The sequence below is a fragment of the Hypanus sabinus genome, chromosome 2, assembly GCF_030144855.1.
Source record: "Hypanus sabinus isolate sHypSab1 chromosome 2, sHypSab1.hap1, whole genome shotgun sequence".
NCBI lineage: Eukaryota > Metazoa > Chordata > Chondrichthyes > Myliobatiformes > Dasyatidae > Hypanus > Hypanus sabinus.
In genome coordinates, this window is record NC_082707.1 from 74,006,564 (window position 1) to 74,022,162 (window position 15,599).

Sequence of the window (15,599 nt, forward strand, 5' to 3'; positions counted from 1 at the left end):
TCACAGACACCAGGGCAGTTGCAGGGTGCAACCCTTAGGGAGCAATAGATGGAAGGGGCAGAACCCCCAGCAGGCAGCAGCAGTCCACCCAGAACCGCCCGACAGAAGCAACAGGTAGGAAGGGGCAGAACCCCCACCGGACAAAGGCAGTCCGGCCAGAACAACCCGACAGGGGCAACGGGTAGGAAGCTGGGTCCAGGGTAAGCTGCAAAACTACAGTGATCCACCAGGTACATTGGTAAATTGGGAAAGGCAACCAACAGCATGGCAGCACAAGCAAGGAGAATAAAACAGAACAGCAGGACCCGTACATCAGAGAGAAGCAGGGGAACAAGATCAACCAGATAGACCATATACAGAACAAGCCAGCAACCAGAACAGGATACAGAACAAAACAACCACCCACCTGGTCTCCGTCCCATGGCCCCTTATAAACACCTGCAGCCGAATTGGCCACAGGTGTGTCTCCTTGATTCAGGATGAACTTAACAGGCTCAAAGGGGCCGGGAGGGACAGCTGCAAGACCCGGAGACCGGAGCACTCAGACTGGATTGAGACCCTGAACGCGGATTCCGGACCACTGGAACCTGACAGCATGTGACTAGAATTAGATATGAAAATACACGTGGACTAAGATGCTAACTGTCCTGAGCTATCATCAGTGGGATCATCAGTTGATCTGCCACCTGTCTTCAGGAGTTTCAAGACTCCCTCGAGGTGGTGGGTCAGCAGTGCTAAAGCACCACCTCCCACTGATGAGCTTAACAACATGGCATCAGCCTCTATCAGAGTTGTTGGTCGCTTCCATCCAACAGATAGTCTACTCTTCAGGTATCTATGCAACTACTGAAGATTTTACAAAAGATGGATACACTGTCCGACTATCTGCCCCTCTGGACGTACTTGGTCCACACCCATGCTGATCCTGTCTCTGCTGCCTCAGCTACAGCCCTGCTGGTTAACTTGATTTCTCTTCTAGTAAAGCCAAGGTCATGCAGCCACTTCTGGAAAGTGAACGCAATAAAGCCACGGCAACCTGCTTCGAATGGACAGCGTGAGACCTTCCACCCTCTGTCTCTGCACTCTGATCTTAATTCTGCATACTTGGTTAACTTGCACTCATGGGCTTCATCAATGTTGTCTTCCCAGGGGACTGTGAGTTCACCAATAACCTCTTCTCTACTGGTGTCAGACCAGACGATTATATCTGGACGCAATGTGGTGAAAACTATTTGCTCCGGGAAACTGCCTTTCCCATCCAGGTCGGCCTTGACACACCAATCTTTGGCTGAAGAAAGTATGCTTGATCATGGGCCTGCGCTGAACACCCTTGACCTGGAGCCTTCTTTCACAAATGGTATGCGATGTTCTGTGCAGCATGGAGTATGAGATACGTTGTGCTGCAGTACTCTCTGCTCAACTGCTTCTGTTACAACTTCGAGAACGTTGTTATGTCTCCAAGTGTACATTCTGCTGGAAAGATTGACTCTGCATGCACTCAAAATATGCTGAATTGTTCCCTTTTCGCCACAAGCAGCACACCTGTCTGTCTTATCTTCATACCAGGTGCTGAGGTTGGCAGGTGTTGGGAGCAGGTCATACACTGCACTATATAGAAAAGAAATGTGGAGTGGTTCCATCTGCCACAGAACATTCCAAGATAGATGTCATTGTTCAACACTTTCCCACCAGGTCCAAGCCCCTTGTTTGGTCAGGCCAGCTGCTTTATCTAACCTCTTCTCCTCTTCTACCTATCGTATTTCTTATGTTACAAGCTCACGACGCTCCTTACCTGTAGAAGATGACCACCACTTGTGGGTTGTCCATCCAAGTCCCTGGCGGCCTAGCTGGGTAGCCCCAACTGTCTCCTTGTGCTTCAGTCTAGACTCTGCCTCATCAACTGCTGCCCGGGATGATCACTTCCTGCCTGATCTCACATCCGGCTGGACGTTCTTGATGACAGGGTCTTTTGAGTCTCGAAGCATCAAGAGTGATCCTACCTTGGCTACCTTGACCTCTTCAACAAGGGATTGCACTGGGTTGGTAAGCTTTCTCTGGTTACTGTGGATTGCAACATTAGTGAGGTTGCTCGGTACTCCAAGCCACTTCTTCACATACTTGTTGATCTTCCATCCCATTGTCTCAACATGGAACATTGCCACTTCATAGACAGTTAGTGGCCACATTGTCCATGGCATCAGTCTGTACTGCAAGCACCACAACTTCAACTTGCCAGGCAAGCCACACTTGTCGACAGACATCAGACCTCTGCTGATCTGTTCTCCTGTCTCTTGAGCCCTCTTGCTGTCACTCAGCTCCTCTGTGTACCATTGCCCGAGGCTTTGCGGTCCTGAATGGATGGAATTTCCTCTCCACAAAGGGTGAAATGAAAGTCAACCAGCTTTCCTCTCCTAAGAACAAGGCTCCTTGACTTCTTGGTCTTGAACTTCATTCTTCTCCAATCCATTAGCTCCTCGAGTCCAGATAGTACATTTCCCACTGCCTCTGTGCTAGGACCCAAAAGGGTGTGATTGCCCATGAATGCTCATATTGGTGGTAACTTCCCTCCGCCATCAAGTGCAACATCTGGTCCCATTGATTCTGCAGCCCTCACAATGACCTCCGTGGCTAATACAAAAAGAATGGGATATCCCATTGGGATATCACACATCCCATTGGGATACCAAAGTCCAAGCTCTGCCACCTAGTTGTAAACTGCTGAGTGGAAAATCTCATCCAGAAGTCATTGTAGTACTGCATAACAAAGTTCCTGACCTTAGCAGGAATCCATAGGAATTCCAACGCAAACTCAATCAGGACATGGGGAATGGAACCATACGCATTTGCAAGATCAAGCCAAACTATGGCCAGATTTCTTCTCAACCTTTTCGACTCCTGGATGGTATGCCATATCATACTAGTATGTTCAAGGCATCCCGTGAAGCCTGGTATTCCAGCCGTCTGCACAGATGTATTTACCAATCCATTCTCTATCACAAATGAAGATATTCTTTCTGCTAGAATGCCAAACATAATCTTCCCGTCTACATTCAGGAGTGAAATTGGTGGGAACTGATTCAATGTAATAGAAATCTCTTCCTTCGGGATGTATACTCCTTCAGCCTCACTCCATGACAAAGGAACAACACCTTGTCTCCACACCACCTTTAACAATCTCCACAAGTATTTCCTCAACACATCACACTTCTTAAACACCTTATATGGCACTCCATTAGGTTCCAGCACTGAATCTGACCTTGCCTTTCTGATGAACTGCTCGACTTCTGCCAGTTTGGGTTCTGACAGATTGAACTTCACTCCTGGCTCGGTAGGCTTCACAAGCCCAGAAATGTCAAGCAAAGGAGCCTCCCGCTGTTCGTTAGAGTACGTGCCTGCCAGGTCATCCTCAAGTTCTTGTTGAGAGATATTAAGCTGCCCGCTCCTACTTTGTTCAAACAATCTCTTTGTGAACTGGTGAGGGTTCTCAAAGAACGCCACTCTTGCCTTCGCTCTCTTCTTTCTCTTTTTAGATTGTGACTATGCACAACGGACTGATGCTAACTTTGTTCGGAACTGCTCTCGGAGACCAGCAAGCCCTGGCTTGTCACCCTCATTTGCTACCTACCATCTCTGTCTCAACGATCTAAGCTCTCTCCTCAACCTACTAATCTCCTTCTGGTGCCTGCTTGATTGCTGTGTAGGCTTTGCTTTCTTCAACTCAACTAAACCAAACCTGTACTTTCCAGCATTATATATCATATTGCCCATAACTTCAAACTTTCTCTTTGATGTTCCCCTGAGAGTGTTCTCCAACATCATACTGATATCCTCAACAAATACATGCCAAGCCTTCTCATCTGCCATTATTGGCCACTTGACCCTCTTCTTCTCTACCACCTCACCACTGCCACCATGCGAAGAATCTACCTGGGTACTGTGGTCTGCAACCTGACCTGGAGTATGATGACTCTGTCCAGAGCGTATCGCTGTGGCTTGTGTATCAATGGCTGAAAAGACCAATATCTTCTGTGCTTGGTGAAGTAGTTTCATCTTCATCCACTGGGATGGAATAGCACTTCAACTTTGCTTGATGGACTTGTAAACCTTTAATGTTGGAAAACACTCTCCCACACCAACACATTGGACAGTCAGAGCCTCTTATCCTAGCTCTTGGTCGTAGTTGTTCCCTGTAATTAACTGTATCCAACCAGTTGGGTCCACCATTCTCCCCGCTCTCGGAGGACCCCAAGGGTATGTTTCTCAATGTAAACTAGAAGCTTCAAGAAATGGGTGCTCTTCTGAGCTGGTGCCCGGACTGCCAATCCCGACACCCCCGGTGCCAGACTTTCCTGGCTGTCCGCTGTCTCTCCACACTGCCACCAGACTATTCCTGGTAGTCACAGGTGTCCAGGACAAAAGAATTGAAAATATGTGTGGACTAAGACATTAACTGTCCTGTGCTATCATCAGTGGGATCACCAGTTGATCTGCCACCTGCATTCAGGAGTTTCGGCCAGCCTATGATCAAGACTCCCTCGAGAATAGATCTATTCTCCCTAGAGAGTAGATCATAGGGATCCAGCAGACATCATGTTTTGACTTTTTGAAGGATTTCAATAAAGTCCCATTGAAGACCTTGTCAAGATGATTGGAGTTAGGTGTAATACTCTGACATGATCTGCGAACTGCTAATTTGACTGAAGCCTAAGAGAAGGAATGAATGTCCCTCTCAGGTGGTCAGTCTGTGTCTGATTGGTTACAGCATGGATCAACACATGGCATTCAATAATTCAGGAACTACAGCAACATTTTGAAGGAGAGAGTCAAATGTTGTACTTCTTGGTTTGCTGACATGACATATATGGGTTGGATTAAGATTCTGAAGCAGAATGAAAAGGGGTTTCAGTGGGATAAAGACAAACTGACTGAGGGCACAGGAATGTGGCACAATACAGAAAAGTAGTGTTTGAAATGTTGAGAGATTGAACAAAGTTGATGCTTAAAGGGTCTCATACTATAGGACCCTGTTCTGACCCCACTTGGAGTACTGTGCTCAGTTCTGGTTGCCTTACTACAGGAAGGATGTGAAGGCCATAGAAAGGGTGCAGAGGAGATTTACAATGATGTTGCCTGGATTGGGGAGCATGCCTTATGAGAATAGATTGAGTGAATTTTGCCTTTTCTTTTTGGAGCGACAGAGGATGAGAGGTGATCTGACAGAGGTGTATAAGATGATGAGAGGCATTGATCGTGTGGATAGTCAGAGGCTTTTTCCCAGGGCTGAAATGTTTGCCACAAGAGGACGCAGGTTTAAGGTGCTGGGGAATAGGTATAGAGGAGATGTCAGGGGAAAGTTTTTTACTCAGAGAGTGGTGAGTGCATGGAATGGGCTGCTGGCAAAGGGGGTGGAGGCGGATATGATAGGGTCTTTTAAGAGACTTTTAGATAGGTACATGGGGCTTAGTAAAATAGAGGGCTATGGGTAAGCCTAGTAATTTTTAAGGTAGGGACATGTTCAGAACAACTTTGTGGGTCGAAGGGCCTGTATTGTGCTGTAGGTTTTCTATGTTTCTATGTTTGAAGTCAATCAAAGCCTGTAATGATGTCTGTACATTAGATGTCACCCTACCCAATGAAGCTACAACAAGAGTAAGCTGTGAAGAAGAGAAGTCAAGATCAAAATTTGGCAATGCATCTCACCCGAAGTTTCTCAGGCATTACATACATGTTGTACGCCAGCCTGCCCGCCTTGAAATCTCTGCAGAACACAGCTGGTGTGCATGTCAGATAGCCAGCCAAAGTTCTGGTGCAGTGACTGGACACAGAGAAGTAAGCAAGTTGATGTGAGCAGTACAGCAGAAGGAAGTGGGTAACACTATTATTACAAATGTTAACCATACCACTACATTGTCAGCAGATTAACATTAGGTTCACCACGGATTAAAATGATGTAAACATTTGATACATTTCTTAGAAATGTGGGCCTTAGCAGTGTTTTAACTATAAACTATATTCTAATATCATTATCTGTTAATTGTATTATTGTAAGATTATTTTGGTCTATGGAATTACTAAACATATTGACAGCATTCTTAAATGCAAACAGTACATACTTAAACAACTGTGAAGGGCAACAGTCACAGAGTGATCGAGTAAATCAACATCGGAACAGGCCCTTTCACCCAACTCATTCATCAAGTAATTTCTCTGGCAACAGGTTTCATACACTCACCTCCTTCTGCATGAAGAAGTTGCTCTTCAGGTGTCTGTTAGATTTTTCCCTTTACGTCTTCAACCTATGCCTAAAGACTGTGTACACCACTGAAGGATAAGCTCTGTCTCCTGTGATGGTGTGTTTCTCAGTGAGTAACCAACATTTTTTTCTGAAGTGAATAATTTAAATTATAAAGACTCATTGCAAGTACATTATTATGGATTAAGCATCTGATGGATGTGAGTGGGTGACATGTTTTGGGCTACATCTTGTGATTTGAACAATTTATTTTTGTTTTTTGTTTCCATTTATTCACTTAAATGGACTTGCCCCACATTCCGTTTTGTGCAACTCTGCTCAACGTAAATTTTATTTTACAGAAGATTATAAAATAGTTGAAAATATTTTAATGACATTACCACACAAGATGATACACTACTGAATGCACCAGCCTATTTTTGGATATTTGAATATTGATCCATTTCACAGGTTAATACTTATAAACTTACTAAAGCAAGAAGTGCTTGCAGAAGAACAGTAAATTCAAAGGCGATCAGTTATGTTTTCCTCACATTATACACAGAATGTTGCACAAAAATGAAGAGACATGATTATCGTGCACTTAAACTGTATATACATATAATGCATTAATCCACTTTAAACCAGGGCTGGATGTTTTATGGAAGATGAAATGACAATTATTTATTCTACTTATGTATTCTCAGATCACATCACCATTGGAACAATGAATGAAATAATCCATCACAAGAGAACAAAGGGTCAAGCAAATTACATAATACGCTCTAACAACATTTAACTGACTGTACTACATTTTTGTATCTTCAGCAATGTCTGATATAGATTGTTTACTTATAGAATTGTGCAATTAGAATTAGAATTTAAAGAAGAATCCTGAACATGAATCTGAATGATTTGTTCAGTAAATGTAATATAATTAAGAGTGGGACTTGGAGCAGAGCGTGGTATTGGAGCGTAACGTATCATTGGAGCGGGATGTGGCATTGGAGCTCGTGATGGAGTGAGCCTTGGAGCGGGTGGTGGAGTGGGACTTGGACTGCCAATTGAATAGGAATCTGAGGTGGAATTGGAGGTCTGAACTTGAGTACGATTCCACACTGGAATACTTGTTTGCCTTGGGGCTACAGGTATAGCACAATAACAAGAATACTCAGAAGATGCCCTGCAATTTGCCTTTGTGTTAAGGCAGGCAAAGCAAAATTCCTTATTGCATCTGATGCACACGACATATTTGCACATAGCTTTATGTTTTATAAGCAAACCACAAGTGGGACAAGCACGGAGTATAGGACAATTTTGAACATTGCTGTCAGGTAAAGTTTTTGTGTCACAATTCTTCAAGCATTTCAGCTGCTCATTAATGCATCCTTCATTATCACATTTATCAGATCGCGGAGCTGGGCCTTTCCACTTCTTCATACATTGCCAGCAAAATTCAAAAGGGATTCCATCAATGGCCGTGCAGACTGAACAAGTCACTGATACGTTCATCTCATCTTTCCGTCCCACATTGCTCCCACACCTAGGACACTTAACAAAGACAGATGATGAAATTAGTAATTAAGGACATACACTTCTGATCATCCACTGTAAATAATAATGTAGTCTTAGCTTGTAAATGTCATGGCATCTCCTGTATTGATATTTTTTGATGTTCCATACAAATTAAATTTTCTGTAACTTAGACATGAAATCATTATCGCAGTAACCTCCCCCACCCCCCGGAAGTGTTATACCCAAGCAGTTGGCTAAGTACTAAATACATTGAGAGATTTCTGGAGTTATATTCAACTGATGATCAATTCTTTGATCAAATGGGTTTATACCACAATCACTGAGTGAGACTGTGTACCCTTACACTGATTTACAACGGAGGCACGCATCTGAGTCATAGAGTCAAAGATTCATTCAGCACGTGAGCTGGCCCTTTCGTCCAACAGCTCCCTGCAAACTGAGCCATCCATCTAAACTGATCTCATTTCAGAATCAGAATCAGGTTTAATATCACTGGCATGTGTCGTGAAATTTGTAGTCTTTACTGCAGCAGTAACATGCAATAAATAATAACGGGGAAAAACATGAATTACAGTAAATTTATATATATAAAAGTCAAGTTAAATAGGGAAAAATATAAAAAATAAAAAGGTAGTGATATAGAGTTCATGGGTTCAATGTGCATTCAGAAATTGGATGTCAGAAGGCAAGAAGCTGATCCTGAACCATCGAGTGTACGCCTTCGGGCTCATGAAGCTCTGTGATGGTACCAATGAGATGGGGGCATGTTCTGGGTGATGGAGATCCTTAATGATGGATGCTGCCTTTGTGAGGCATTGTTCCTTTAAGGTGTCCTGGATGCTACAGAGTCTAGTGCTCATGATGGAACTGACTAAGTTCACAACCTCCTGCAGTTTCTTTTGATCCTGTGCAGTAGCACCCCACCATACCAGACAGAGAAGCTCATTTGCTTGTGTTTCTCTAGATCATTCCTGTTCTTGGTTCATCATGTTTGCTAATCTCCACAATATAAAGTAAGGAAGGTTATATATCTTATTTCCAACAACCTAGGAAAGGAGAGTTTGGTGCTGTGGCTCAGAAGAGAATGGAGGAGAAGAGGAATGTAGTATTGATCAAGGATTCCATAGTTAGAGCGTTAGATACGAGATCCTGTGGACACCATGTAGACACCTAGATGGTATCTCTGATGTCCTGGAAAGGAAAGCCTCATCCTGGAACAAATACAGTGGAACTGAAGGAACTGAGAAAAGACAACAGCATTTCTACAGGAGACAGGGTGAGAAGAGACTCAGACACTCAGATTTCTGGATTTTGGGTGGGAGCTAAACATGAGCAGTGCAGGGTAAGGAAAGTTTGAGTTTTCCAGAGTTGATGAGGTTAGCATTATGAAGGACCCCACGCACCCCTCATACAAACTCTTCTCCCTCCTGCCATCTGGGAAAAGGCACCAAAGCATTCGGGGTCTCACAAACAGACTGTGTAATATTTTCTTCCCCCAAGCTATCAGAGTCCTCAATACCCAAAGCCTGGACTGACAGCTTACTGCCCTATTGTCTGTTTATTATTTATTGTAATGCCTGCACTGTTTTGCACACTTTATGCAGTCCTGGGTAGGTCTGTAATCTAGTATAGTTGTTGTTTTTTTTCTCTGTGTTGTTTTTTATGTAGTTCAGTAGTAACACCATGGTCCTGAAAAATGTTGTCTCATTTTTACTATGTACTGTCCATAGCAGTTATGCTTGAAATGACAATAAAAATTTTGACTTGACTTGTGATGGTGTTGGATACAATTCTTTGATGGACTGGAGTGGGGTCGTGCCTCCTGGCCTCTGCAAGGTAGAGGTCCGCCCACTACACTGTAACAGTCCAAAAATCAATTGTCTGCGAGTTTGATGGGAAAGTCCTTCTTCTCCAGCTCTTTACCTTTTCCACCCATCTGAGTTAATCTATCATATTCTAGCAAGTTCTCCTTCCACACACCCCACTCATTTTTTTTATTCTGGTGTCTTCATCTTCCTTTCCAATCCTAAAGAAGGGTCTCAGCCTGAAACACAGACTACTTTTTCATTTTCACATATAAAGCTTGTCAGTTAATTTCATGTCAGCCCCTCAGTGTATCTTTATTTCTTCATGTACTCATCCACCTTCCTCGCCTTCTTTGAAATTGATCTCAGTTACTATGCATTTCTCTCTAGTCTCTCCTGAATTCCCGATGGGATTTCTTCAAGAAAGTTCTGTATTACAGTATCGAAAATTGTATTCTTCCACAAGTGAATATTTCTTCTCTAGATTGATCATTTCAAATCTCCTTATAATTTTAAGCCCTTTGATTAGGTAATCTTTCAGTTCTCTTTTGCAGTAAAATGGTCAGTTAACCTGTTCATTGTTATAGTCTCTGGGAAACCCTTGTGAGAACATTGGCTTAGTATGTTGAAATTTCTGTTGTATAGTAGTCCTTTTTAAAATATTGCCTGTCAACCTCCCCGAATATTACCTCATTTCTTCAGACTCTCACACCATCCCAAGCTTCACAGCTTTCACAAACCCAGTAATGACCCCTACTTATTAGCAGTTAGTTAGATGCCAGTCCTCTTTACCTGTTTGTATTCATAGTAACTTGAAGCGGCGAGAGTGGCAAGCTTCTCTTCAAAATCCTGTCGTTCCTCAACAGAGAGCAATGCATGTCTGCACACCTCCATGTAGGACCATTCCTTTCCACAGCCTTTATTTATCCCATCTATTATTGCAGGGCAGTAGAATTTGAAATGACCCTGTAATAGAAATTGAACAAATATTGTAAAGCATTCCCATTTAAAAAGTGAATTGAGCATGAGATACAACAGAAAGGATTGTTTGTGATATCCACCTGGCTGATACGGCTACGACACCATTCCGTGAGTGAAATGGGATCCACAGTGTGTCCACAGGACATTTCCACTCTGTAAACATTTGGGTCATCATCTCCTGCAATAGAACATTTTGTTGGAATTACTACAGAATTTGTTTAAGGATTTAAGTGTACACCGACCACAACTTCTTGAACAGTGCTTTCATTAAAAGTATTTGCTTAGATAAACTAAAATGGTTCAATAAATTTGATCTGATTGGTAAAGAGACTACCAGAACAGTGAGTGAAGAAATGAACAGATATACTGATGGTTACAAAACATATATTTTCATTTCAACTGGAGTGTATCCTGGGGTGATTTGAAGGAGCTCTGGGTTGTTTTCTGTTATAGAGCATAGAAAAGTACATAACAGGAAAAGGCTCATAGGTACATCATGTCAACACCAACCATGAAGCTAAGTTAAACTAATCCCGTCTGCTTGCATAGGGTCTGTGTTCTGTCATACTCTTCTGGTTCATGTGTCTGTTTAAATTCTTCTTGAATGCTGCGGATATTTGTCTTTATCACCTCCATGGCAGCACATTCCAAACATCTACTAATTTCTGTGTTTTCCCTAAAGTAGCCAAGGGTTTTAAATAATGACAATGTAATAGTATCACCTTAAATTTTGTGTTTATATTTCTGAAAACATTAGAAGCATGATCCATTTGATTAAGGTTATTATGATTAGGAAATCCTTTCAAATTTTTAATAGTGACTGGCATGTAATATTATTTCTACCAAAATTAGGGAAAGAAAACACTGTATCTTTCTCTATATCTGCTAACTAGATCTCAACGTCGCAATCCTCACCCGAACTCAACTCCCCTGACAATAACCTAGGGACACTCTTTCCTTCCAGGGTCTCACTTGGCTGCTGTCCTCTTGCCAATCAACATGCCAAAAAAACCCGCAGGTCAAGTCTGCATCACTGGAAGAGCCCATTGCCTATTGATAGTTGGGACATGAGGTTGGAATGTCAGAGCTGATATATAATGTATTCCTACCTGAAAGTAATATTTGTAGAACATTGAAATCTTGGCAACATAGCTGAATTCCCATCAAATATGGCAGACTTTCCTGGCAAATCCTGTCTCATAGGTCCGTGATGTAGGATATGGGACTGGGCTTTTCCTCGGCTGAGGCATACAGTTTAGAACCACACCCTACTCAATGGAACAGACTTCTGAACTTCGTAACTGACAGCTTGTAACTGACAGCTCAAAACCAAGAGGCTTACCATTTTATATTTGGAGAAAAAGAACACAAGATGTAGCACATCAGGATACCACAGACACAAGAGGAAAGAGTAACTCAACATAAATCAACAATGTTTGATTGCTAATCCACAGAATGGCAAGCACAAGTAACAATAAGATAAATTATAAATGATTATAACAGTAAACAATAGTTAGCCTAAAATTTGACTGAGTACAGAAGCATTTTCGGGTTTTAAGTAAAAAGTAATTTTGTTTGAATGAAAGAATATAAGACCATATGATATAGGAGCAGAAGTAGGCCATTCTCTGTTCTAAATGGACGTCCTTCAATCCTGAAGTCATGCTCTTTTGTACTAGAATCCCCTACCATGGGAAATAACTTTGCCATTTCTAATCTCTTCAGGCCTTTTTACATTCAGAGTATTTCTATGAGATCCCCCCCAATTCTCCTGAACTCCAGGAATAAAGTCCAAGAGTGCCAGATGTTCCTCATACAGTAACCCTTTCATTCCTGGAATCAATCTCATGAATCTTCACTGAACCGTCTCCAATGTCAATATATCCTTTCTAAAATAAGGAGCACAAAACTGCACACAATACTTCAAGTTTGCTCTCACAAGAGCCTTATAGAGCCTCAACATCACATCCCTGCTCTTATATACCATACCTCTAGAAATGAATGCCAACATTGCATTCACCTTCTTCACCACCGACTCAATCTAGAGGTTCACCTTAAGAGTATCCTGCACAAGGACTCCCAAGTCCCTTTGTATCTTTGCATTTTGAATATATTTCCATCTAAATAATAGTCTGCCTGTTTATTTCTTCCACCAATGTGCATGAAATACACTTTCCAACATTGTATTTCATTTGCCTCTTCTTTGCCTGTTCCGCTAAACTATCTATGTCTCTTTGCAGGCTCTCTGTTCCTTCAACACTCCCACTCCTCCACCTATCTTTGTACCATCAGCAAATTTTTCACAAATTCATTAATCCCATAGCCCAAATCATTGACATGCATAGTAAAAAGCTGTGGTCCCAACACCGACCCCTGTGGAACTCCACTGGTAACCGGCAGCCAGACAGAGTAGGATCCCTTTATTCCCACTCTCTGTTTTCTGCCAAGCAGCCAATGCTCCACCCACTCTATTAACTTTCCTGTAAATACATGGGAATTTTATCTTGCTAAGCAGCCTCATGTACAGCACCTTGTCAAAGGCCTTCTGAAAATCCAAGTACACCACATCTCCTTTGTCTACCCTGCTTGTAATTTCCTCAAAAAGTTGCAGTAGGTTAGTCAGACAGGATTTTCCTTTCAGGAAACCATGCTGGCTTTGGCCTATCTTGTCATGTACCTCCAGGTACTCCTTAATCTCATCCCTAACTATCGATTCTAACAAATTCCCAACCACTGATGTCAGGCTAACAGGTCTATAGTTTCCTTTCTGCTTCCTCCCACCCTTCTTAAATAACAGAGTAATATTTGCAATTTTCGAGTCATCCAGTACAATGCCAGAATGTATTGATTCTTGAAGATCATTGTTATTGCCTCTGCAATCTCTCCAGCTACTCCATTCAGAACCCAAGGGTGCATTTCATCAGGTCCAGGAGATTTATCCACCCTCAGCCCATGAAACTTCCTGAGCACCTTCTCAGTTGTAATTTTCACTGTGCATACTTCATTTCCCTGACACTCTTGAATGTTCAGTATACTGCAGGTGTCTTCTACTGTGAAGACTGATGCAAAATATGCATTCAGTTCTTCTGCCATCTCTGCATCTCTCATTACAATATCTCCAGTGTCATTTTGTACTGGTCCTATATCTACCCTCAAGTCTCTTTTACTCTTTATATACTTAAAGAAACTTTTAGTATCTTCTTTGATATTAGACACTAGCTTCCTTTCATAATCCATCTTTTCCTTTTGAATGACCCTCTTACTTTTCTTCTGCAAGTTTCTAAAAGCTTCTCTATCCTCTATCTTCCCACCAGCTCTGGCTTGCTCGTATGCCCTCTCTGTTGCTTTTACTTTGGCTCTGACTTCACTTGCCAGCCACAGTAGTTTCCTTCTTCCCTTTGAAAATTTCTTCTTATCTGGAATATATTTGTCTTGCACTTGCCTCATATTTCGCAGAAACTCCGGCCATTACTGCTCTGCTCTCCTTCCTGCTAGTCCCTTTGTAAATTGTAATCCACATCCTGACTGCTGTTTGGAGGCCAGTAAACAACTGCTATTGGGTCCTTTTACCCTTGTCATTTCTTAACTCAACCCATAGAGACGCTACACCTTCCAACCCTATGTCATCCCTTTATAGTGATTTAATATTATTTCTTATACACAGGGCCACCCACCCCCTCTGTCCACTAACCTATCTTTCTGATACACCATATATCCTTGAAAGTTCAGCTCTCAAGGTCTTTTCTTTTCAATGGAATGATTTTAATCAGGCAGATGAAAACTAAAATAAAACCAATCAATTTGCAGCCACATACCATGAAACTGTTGCAAAAGTCATTTATATTACTTTCCATGAAAATTACAACTACTAGTTAGGCTACTAACCGTTAGGCTACCCACTCCATCACGGGGAGAACGTACAAACTCCTGACAGGTGGACCCCGAAATGAACTCGGAACTTCGACACCCCATACGGTAATATCTCACGCTAACCGCTAAGCTATCCTGGTGTCTTCAAGTTCATGAACAACATGATTGGCGAAAGCATCATTTTTTACTTCTCATTCGACAATGATCATAAATCTTTTGAATATTTTAAGGCAAATTTAAATAGGTTCTTCATCAAACTAATGGTTGAATGATTACCGTCGGTAGATGGGAGTGGGGAATTGTGGTAACTAAAAATTGTTCAAATATATCATAAACACTTTGGAGTATTAATACCGACGTCTCACTATCCAAGCCTACCTAACCAGGTCCGGGTTTACCAGGAGATCCCTTTCCATTCTGGAACCTCGACCAGCCAAAGACCCATGTAGAAATATATTCCAAATAATACGCTTTCCGCTGTGAGCTGCGCCGTAAATCTGTGACGGCAACTTGTGCACAAGCACTGGAGTGAGTTTGCCCACCCAAACTCGGTGTTGGGGGTCACTCCTTATTTTACTCTTGATGTGATGTATATTTTACCTGTGATCTCGTCCGGTCGCTTAACAAATTTCAGTCTGTTGTAAATGGAATCACGGCTCATTCCTCCGCAGCTGCTCATATTCGATGCACCTGCACAACAGTGGGGTTTGTGCAGATCAGAAACTACGATTGTAGGTTACGCCAAACAAGTGCAGTGAAATGTAAACCCTCTGGCCACGCCCTCGAAAAGGAGACGGTGTCTTCCTTTAATTTCCTTCCGGGTGCAGTTTGTCTCCGAATTATCCCTTTTCCCCGTGTTTAACATTTTACTTGGATACTTTTTGTTGTTTTGTTAAAAATACGCTCCCCAGGAAAGTTTGCCCTGTTTTATGCCCACCTCTCCCAGAGATATCCCAACATTATGCCCCCTTCTGACATTGACTTGCTAACTTCGGTCCCCTGGTCGGTTCACAAAACATCGAAAAGCCCACCCTTCAGCCAGAGCTCCGTAACGCAAGTGAAACTTAATCCAGATCATTTTAACAGACCTTCACGGGTATTGCAGCAGCAAGCGAAGCTGCTGAGACCAAAATGGGAAAGATCTATCAAGTGTGCGTTATTGGTTTGAAAGGCGA

The 15,599-nt window shown here is 42.4% G+C and overlaps 1 protein-coding gene across 3 annotated transcripts; it reads right to left on the reverse strand.

Moving 5' to 3' along the window:
• Positions 1–6,549: 6,549 nt before the first annotated feature.
• LOC132404958 (uncharacterized protein DDB_G0292642-like) lies at positions 6,550–15,181 on the reverse strand. 3 transcript variants are annotated; one of them, XM_059989583.1, is made up of 4 exons: positions 15,025–15,181; positions 10,635–10,732; positions 10,366–10,539; positions 6,550–7,783 (listed from the first exon to the last, which is right to left on the reverse strand). In XM_059989583.1, exons 1-4 carry the CDS (start codon positions 15,101–15,103, stop codon positions 7,085–7,087), a joined length of 1,050 nt encoding a protein of 349 aa, XP_059845566.1. In that variant the 5' UTR covers positions 15,104–15,181; the 3' UTR covers positions 6,550–7,084. The 3 variants fall into 3 exon arrangements, with proteins under 3 accessions (XP_059845566.1, XP_059845583.1, XP_059845575.1); XM_059989600.1 differs by lacking the exon at positions 15,025–15,181 and adding an exon at positions 14,370–14,479; XM_059989592.1 differs by lacking the exon at positions 15,025–15,181 and adding an exon at positions 11,664–11,846.
• Positions 15,182–15,599: the final 418 nt, after the last annotated feature.

Bases quoted from the DNA above. Each gene is read 5' to 3' on its own strand.
- LOC132404958 (XM_059989583.1), bottom strand. From the start codon at position 15,103: ATGAGCAGCTGCGGAGGAATGAGCCGTGATTCCATTTACAACAGACTG. The intron at 10,733-15,024 runs GTAAAATATACA...GTTCTATTGCAG, and splicing joins GCGACCGGACGAGATCACAG to GAGATGATGACCCAAATGTT. The intron at 10,540-10,634 runs GTGGATATCACA...TTTCTATTACAG, and splicing joins GTCGTAGCCGTATCAGCCAG to GGTCATTTCAAATTCTACTG.